The 7,995-nt window shown below is 35.5% G+C and overlaps 1 protein-coding gene across 1 annotated transcript; it reads right to left on the bottom strand.

Moving 5' to 3' along the window:
- Window positions 1-5,756: 5,756 nt before the first annotated feature.
- LOC118915731 (dnaJ homolog subfamily C member 2-like) lies at window positions 5,757-7,749 on the bottom strand. Its single transcript, XM_036891918.2, is given in 3 exon segments — window positions 5,757-6,719; window positions 6,722-7,530; window positions 7,532-7,749. Coding segments are annotated over 3 exon segments (1,770 nt in total). The 5' UTR covers window positions 7,594-7,749; the 3' UTR covers window positions 5,757-5,820.
- Window positions 7,750-7,995: the final 246 nt, after the last annotated feature.

The following is a 7,995-nucleotide window of genomic DNA, read 5'->3' as shown; positions in this document are numbered from 1 at the left end:
CATACATATACCTGACAAAATATTTATATTCATATAAACACACTGTACAAATGAGTATTAAAAAGAAAACTGAAAAGAAACATGGACAAAAGATGAGCAGGTAATGCACAAAGGAAGATTTAGAAATGTCCACTAAGTACATGAAAAAGTGTTGACAGTGGAAAATGAAAATGAGTCATTAGGAAAATTCAACTTAAAAGAACAATGAGGTACTACTCTTGATTACTCACTTGAATGGCTAAAATGAAAAAGACTGACTATATACTGAGAATATAGCAACTGGAACTGTCAAACATTGCTAAAGGGACTGTAAATGGGGCAATCACTTTCTTTGAATCAATCTGGAAATTTCATTAAGTTAAGCACCTACCCCATGACCCATCAATTTCATTTTTAGATATTTACCCAAGAGAAATCAAAATATGTGTGTATGTTTATGTATATATACACACACATATGTGTATATGCACCCCTCCCACACACAAAGGCTTTGTTTAATAATGTTAATAGTAGCCTTAGTCATTAAAGCTGCAGACTGCCATCGGCAGAAAAAAGGATAAATTATGGTATATCTATATAATGGAATACTTCTCATTAATAAAAGGGAACAAACTGTTGATTCATGCAACAACATGTAAGAATCTTAAAAATATTATGCTAAGAGAAGTGAGATATGAGTACATACGATGTGATTCAACTTATGTGAAGTTGCATAACAGGCAAAACTAATCAAACATTTTCCAACCACATACTATGGGCCAGGTGTGTCCCTTTCCCCATTTTTTCCCTCGTGGATCACACATATGAGAGTTTAGGGGAATCTTGCCACTCAGTTTATGGGCCTACTCTCATTATCAGTCTATGCCTGTTTCTCTTTTCTGTTGGTATTTAATACTTTTCCCCTTCACTGCTGATGGTCACTCCAGTTCTCCTCCCCTGAAGACGCTTAGTCTGTTGTCTTTGATATATGAGTTTACTGGGATAGATGGCATTTTCTTTTTGCCACATATTTTCAAATTTACATAAAAGTTGTGCAAAAGATTTCATTTTTACAAGTGAACTCTACGTTTCACACTCTTGCATGCTCTTCCTTGACATACTTCCGCCATTTTTTACTTATTAATTTTCCTGGTGATGGAGATACCAGATGGCCATAAGTGTCTATTCTTCTAAACAATGCTGTGATGTGTATCTGTGTGTGTGCCGGTATTAATCTGTGCAAGCATTTCCCTGGGCTACATACCCAGGAGAAGGTCATAGGGTTTGCACATACTTAGTTTCATCGGGCTTTGTCACACTGCTCTCTGGAATGACTGTAGCAGTTTATATTTCCACCAGCAGTGTATGCCTGTCCATTCCCTGTCAGTCATACCAACACTTGCTATTATCAACCTAATTATTTACACTGTAACGATTGTAAAATAGAAAAGCCTTGGTCTACATTGCATTTTTTCCCCTCATCACTAGTGAGTTTAAGCATCTCTTTGTATGTGGGTTAGTTATTTGGAATTCCCCTCATATGAATTACCTATTAATATGTTTTATTTATTTTCAAACCTGGTTTTCCTCTTTCTTTTTCTGGTTTGCAGTAGTTCCTTGTATATTTCAGTTATTAAATTTTGTCAGTGTTTTTGGCATTATGAGTAGAATTAAAATCCATTGTCTTGATTTTTCATTTGGAAAATCCTGTAAATGAATTCATTTTCAGTAAAATACACCAGTTTTGATGGGTCTTGCTTAAGAGGACTTCCTTAACTCTTAAGTTAAAAAAATATTTTTACTTTTTTTCTCTTTGTATTTTTCTTTTCATATTTAGGATATCGCTCCACTTGGAGTCTGCCTTCTTCTACTGTATAAGATAGGGAATGACTTCATCTCTTTCTTTCTAAAAAATTTATGTAGATAAGATTACATTCTTAATTCTGTCTGCTAAGATATTCATTATCTCTTCATAGATAAAAGTGACAAATTTTATCATGCTTAAAGTGTCAGTATATGTGTGTTGTTCTAATGCTGGATTTGTTGGTACTCAAACAAATACTGTACTTTATAAGTTTTTGATAGAAATGTTCTTTTAAAAGATGCTTTTTAAAGAAATAGAAGTCTAACAGTTTTATGGATAAATGATGCAAAAATAGTCTTTTGATAAGCTTCCAATACATACTACCCAGAGGCAAACATTTTTCTCTTTTCACAGTTTCTTTTGTTACTTATCTCCTTATTCAAAACTGTGTTATTTGCTACTGTTTTTAGCTTTTCTCCTGAATTAGGTACTTTCCCCATCATTCCTTCAACTACATTATTCCTTTCCTTTATTATTATTATTATTATTATTATTATTATTATTATTATTATTATTCCTACCTTTCCTCCTACCCCTCTTTAAAAGGGGTGAACAAACTGAAGCTCAGAGACACAGTTAGCAGGAGTAAGATTGGAATCCAGGTTAACGTCAGGTTACACTCTCTCCACTAAAACAGGGTCAACAAACTTTTTCTGTAAAGGAATAAATAGTAAATATTTTATGCTTTGTGGGCCATATAGTTTATGTCCCAATGACTCAACTGTGCCACTGTAATGCAAACACAGTTACAGATAATACATAAATGAGTGGATGTAACTGTGTTCAGGTGTCACACAAACAGGGATTGTGTTGAGTTTGTCAGCTCCTGCATAAGCCACATTTACTCTCTTTAAAAATATTATTTTCAAAAATGAAGGCATACCACTTAAACATAATCATTATTTTAAAAAGTATTCTTTGTATGTAGAGGTATGTTGTATATAGACATGTATATGTAAATTTATAACTAATAATTGATGTTGCTGATCAAATATATCACTAGGTCCTCCAGTGACATTTCTTTGTGCTTTGGGTTGGACTCAAGATACTAGAACAGAATTGGTCACTCAGTCTCTGAATACTTTCAGTTCTTTTTCCCAGATTTAATCATTAGTAGTTTCCTCCAGAAAAATTTACACATATCCCAAAGGAGATTATATGATGTATTTGTTGTTCTGCAGTCTCCCCCATTCCCACCTTTCCTTCTTTCCTTCCTTTTTTGCTTACTTTATTACACACTCTCTCTATCCCTCTCTTTTATCTTGGAATTCCTGTATTCAATACCAGCACATATGAATTAGATTTAGAAAAATACAAATGGCATTTTCTTCATGAAAACCACAATGTAACATAAAAAATTTAATATCCTAAATATAGTTTGGTTTTGAGGAAAAATATTTTAAGCTGCCAATTTCAATTTTTCTGAAATCAATTCACTAGAAAATAATAAACACTTTTGTTAAACATAATAATGATATTATTGTCTCTATCACTCAGGCATAACTACAATATGGTTGTACTTAATACAATTAAATATATTTTCAATTAAAGGTCAACAACAGAGTCCATTGTTACATAACTTGGGCAGAAGTGCTGTGCAATTAAGGCTCTGTAACTAAGTGAGTTGTAAAAGAACCAAACTCAATTTCTACCTCACAGGATCATTCCATAATGTTCCAGTAGTAGATTGGAGGCTTTCTTTCCCTTTCATTCTCTTTGTGTATTTATCTCTTCTGAAACCTGGTGACTAGTGGAAGGGTCATACTCTATTTTGGGGCTCATGGATCAGTATAAAACTTGATTCTTCCTTAAATAGTACTATCTAACTCACAGATGTCATCCTGGACTTCTTGGTTTTTTCACTTAATAATACCATCCAGTGGTTTCAGCTTGCAAACCCAGGAATGGATACAATTTTGGTCACAAGAAATTTTGACTTCACTATCAAGTACTTGATTATGATGTCTTGTATCTTTTTTCCTACCTTTTTCTTCCCCTTTAGTCACTACCTCCTTATCTGCCTGATTTGTTGGATTTCTCAGTACTCTAAAATATCCCAGATTCAGTCTGCTGCAAGAACTTGTCATGCATTCCTTTTTCTTTCTCTGTACACCTGTTTTCACCTGTCTCCTTGTATCCTTATTCCTGTGCCAACCGTGGTTTTGCGATTATTACTCACATCTAAACAGAGTAAACTGTGAGGTTACCATTCTGTAGATTATGTAGGATGTGTATGTATTTTAATGAATGATCCAAGTAGGTAGGCTAATTGACTGTCATTAAAGTAGATATGTATAATAGATGGATTGTGTTAATGTTCCTTCCCTGTATCCATTCTTTTGCCTTGCAATTTTTAATATTTTGCAATCTATTCCTACTCTGAGATTGTCCATATGACTTGTTTTAGACAATGGGATGTTAGCAGATGTAGCATACATAGAGGCTTGAAAAGTGAATGTGCATTTCTCTTGTCTTTTTGCACAATTGGGATTACAGTTTTATACCTCTGCCATGTCATGAGAATAATCCCAGGTTGGGCTGCTAGAGGGACTTCATGAAACAAAGCTAAGCCATCTGTGCTAATGCGATCCTAAATTGGTTAGCCCTATACTGACTAACCAGCTGAATTCAGATGCGTGAGTGAGCTCACTAAGATCAGCCAAGACTGGCTAGAACAGTAGAACCATTTGAATGGCACATAAACAATGGAAACAATATATAGTTGTTTTAGACCATCAAGTTTTAGGGGGATTTATGAGATTTATTATTTAGTAGCAGCTAACTGATACAGTGTGGATTACCCATTTACATTTCAATTAATTTTAAAAAAATAAGAAAAAAGTCATATTTGTCCATGTGTTTACTCTTGATGGTGTTATTATTTTGTGTAGATCTAGATTTGTTTCATATAATTTTCTTTCTGTCTAAAGGACTTCCATTAATATTTCTTATAGTGATAGCCTGCTGGTGATGAATTTTTTCAGGTTTTGTATGTCTAAAAGAAATCTTCATTTTGTCTTAATTATTGGAAAACATCTGCTAGGTTTTTCAAATTTATTACTTTAAAGATGTTGCTCCACTGTTTTGTGACTTGCACTGTTTCTGATAAGAAATCTCCTGTCATTCTTACCTCTGTTCCTCTTTTTTCTCTGACTGCTTTTAAAACTTTCTCTTTAACCTGGTTTTTGAGCAGTCTGGCTTTGATAGGCCCTGGTGTAGGCTTCTTTGTTTCTTATAGTTGAGGTTCATTGAACTTATTGGATATGTGGGTTTATAATTTTCATTAAATTGTGGTAATTTTTGGCTATTATGCGAAGTTTTTTCTGTTTTCCTTGTTCCTCCAGTTATCTGGACTCCACTTTCATGCACGTTAGTCTTCATTTATATTTTCCTGCAACTCACTGATGCTCTGTTCATTTATTTTCAGTCTTTTTCTCTGTGTTTCATTTCATATAGTTTGTTTTGCTATGTCTTCCAGAGCACTAATCATTCTTCTGTGTTGTCTAAATGCTATTAATCCTGTCAAGTTAATTTGTCTTTAATATACTAGAATTTTTATCTCTAAAAGTTTATTTTTTTAATATATGTTATATCTTTCCTTATCATCCTCACTTTGCTCAACCTTCTTGAACATTTGTGGTCTATTTATAATAACTGCTTTGTCATTATCTACTAACTCTATCATATATATCATTTCTGGGTCTGTTTGTATTGAGTGATTTCTCTCTCCATTATGATTTATGCTTTTGTGCTTTGTTTCATGCCTCATAATTTTTGATTGGATGCAAGGCATTGTAAATTTTACTTTGTAGGGTGATGGGGTTTTGAAATTTTCTTAAGTATTTTGGGAGCTTTGTTATTTGTTATGGAATGCAGCAATTCAGTTACCTGGAAACAATTTGATCCTTTTTTTTTTTTTTTTTACAGTATTTTCAGTTTTATTATAAAAATTCACACACAACAAAGATTGTCATAAATCATTTCTTGGCTCTACTTGCATTCAGCACTTGCTCTTGAGCAGCTTTCTTTGCTTTAACCATCTCAACAAGTTCCTTGTATCGTTTCATGCAGTTCTTCTTTATCCTACCAGGCACTGCTTCTGCTATCTTTTCCCATCTTTCAGGTGTGTTTACTGGGTATGTTTTCAAAGCTTGTTCCAAAAGCTTCTGTTCTTCTGTTGTCCAAGGGGTGAAATCTGTGCATGGACCTTCAAACCGTTCTGAAGGTGGCGCATTGTCTGCTTGACGCACCACTCCATGTTCTTTCTTAAATTTATCAAATGCCTTCTTGTTGATGTCATCTTTTTGATGAGGGTCAAGTTTTTGAAGACTCTTTGCTTTGCCAATGACATCTTTGGCTGATCTCTTGACTCCAGAAGAAGAATGTATGTTCATGTAATTAGCAATAACTTCCCATCTTGAATTTGTTCCAGCAGGGAAGAGGTTCACAGCTTTAATCAGTAATTGCAGATCATCTTCTGACCAATTTTTATTGCCATTTCCACCTCCGCCACTTGACTTCTCTGCATTCTTAGATGCTTGTCGTGTACGAGCCTCGGCTTCCTCTTTCTCCTTTCTCATCTGCTCATTTATTTCTTCTATCTGTTTTTCCAGAGCAGCCTTTCCTACTTCTTTTGTAGATGATGTGAATGTTTCATTCAAGCACTGTAAGCTTGCTAGTTCAAGCCAATCACAAAGTTTTTCCACTTCTTCCATCATTTTAACCCATTCTGCCTCATTGTCAGAAAAGTGATTCCAGCTCTTGCATGAGTTTTGAAGTTTTTGCCTTTCCTTTTTAATGGCTTTTTTCTGGATATCTTTTTCCTTCTTTGTCAGTAATGCTTGTTGTCTAACTTCCTCTTCTTCTTTCTCTTTAACTGAGCCGCTTCTAATTCAGCTTGTCTTTGTTTTTCCTTTGCCTCTTGTTCCTTCCGTTTTGCTTCCACTTTTGCTTTCTTTTCTGCTTCTTTCTTGGCCTTTTCTTCTTCTTTAAATTTTTTTATCCTTGGATCACAGCTATATGTGTTGTCAACTAATGTTCTTATTCTGTTCATTTCCTCTTTTTTCCGTTGTGCCCTTGTTGCTCTGTTCTGCTTCTCAATCCATCTCCTCTCATCACGACATTCTGCTTTTTCTTTTTCTTCTTCATCTAAATAAGAAAATTCTCTCCACGAATCAAAATTATACCAGAAAGAATAAAATGCATCTACATCTTCAAATGATGAATTCATACAACCAAGTTTAGGGACATTTTTTTTATTTGACCATCTGGAGTTCCTTTCAAACACTGGGGAAAACACTTCGAAGAAATTGTCCTTTGCTTCACTTTTAGAAGGAACCAAATTATCGAAAGTAGGATCTACAATGTTAAATGCTCGTCTTTTCACTGGATCAGATAGCATTTCATAAGCTTTAGTTATGCATGTGAAGTAGTCATTATCTCCTTCTTTTATTGGTTCACCAGCTGCTTTCCATTTGTCCGGGTGATGTTTTCAAACCATTGCTTTATGAGCTGCTTTGATTTGTCTCTGTGTAGCTTTGTATCTCACATGGCCAAGTCCAAGTACTGCATAATGATCTTGGTTCTTCCAGTCTTTGGGATCAAGTGTTTTCAGCATGGGAAACTCTTCTAGCTGCAATTCTTCATCTTCTGATTCCTCTGATAATTCTTTCTTATCCTCCAGTTCCAGAGGTCAGAGCGTGGCTGATGGCGGTGCCCTGGCCGTCCGCAGCGCTCGGCAGGAGCAGCATGGTGGCGCCGGGGCCAGCCCTGCGGGCGCAGCGGCTCGCGTGCAGAGCGGAGGGTGCTTAGCGTCCCTTCCAGCTCTACCTCCCTGTCCGAGCCTCGCGCCTTGACTCTACGGCGCCCAGGAACCGGCGCATGGAGATGACCAATAACTACTTCCCGGATGGATCTCCAATTTGATCCTTTTGAGACTTGCTTTTAGGCCTGGCTAATTTTGACCTCCATGGCTAATTTGGTCCTGTCTTGAGGTAATACTCTTCTGAGGACTCTACTTGGTACTCCATTTGTTAGGAGTGGGAATACAAACTATGATTGGCCCTGTGTGAGCTTGACAAACTATTTTATCTGGTTCCTCTGATGATTTTTTCTTATGTTTTGCATAGTTTTCTCTTACGCAGTTGTTCATC

Source organism: Manis pentadactyla, chromosome 9, assembly GCF_030020395.1.
Source record: "Manis pentadactyla isolate mManPen7 chromosome 9, mManPen7.hap1, whole genome shotgun sequence".
NCBI classification, from domain to species: Eukaryota; Metazoa; Chordata; class Mammalia; order Pholidota; family Manidae; genus Manis; species Manis pentadactyla.
This window is presented reverse-complemented; position numbering and strand designations above follow the sequence as displayed.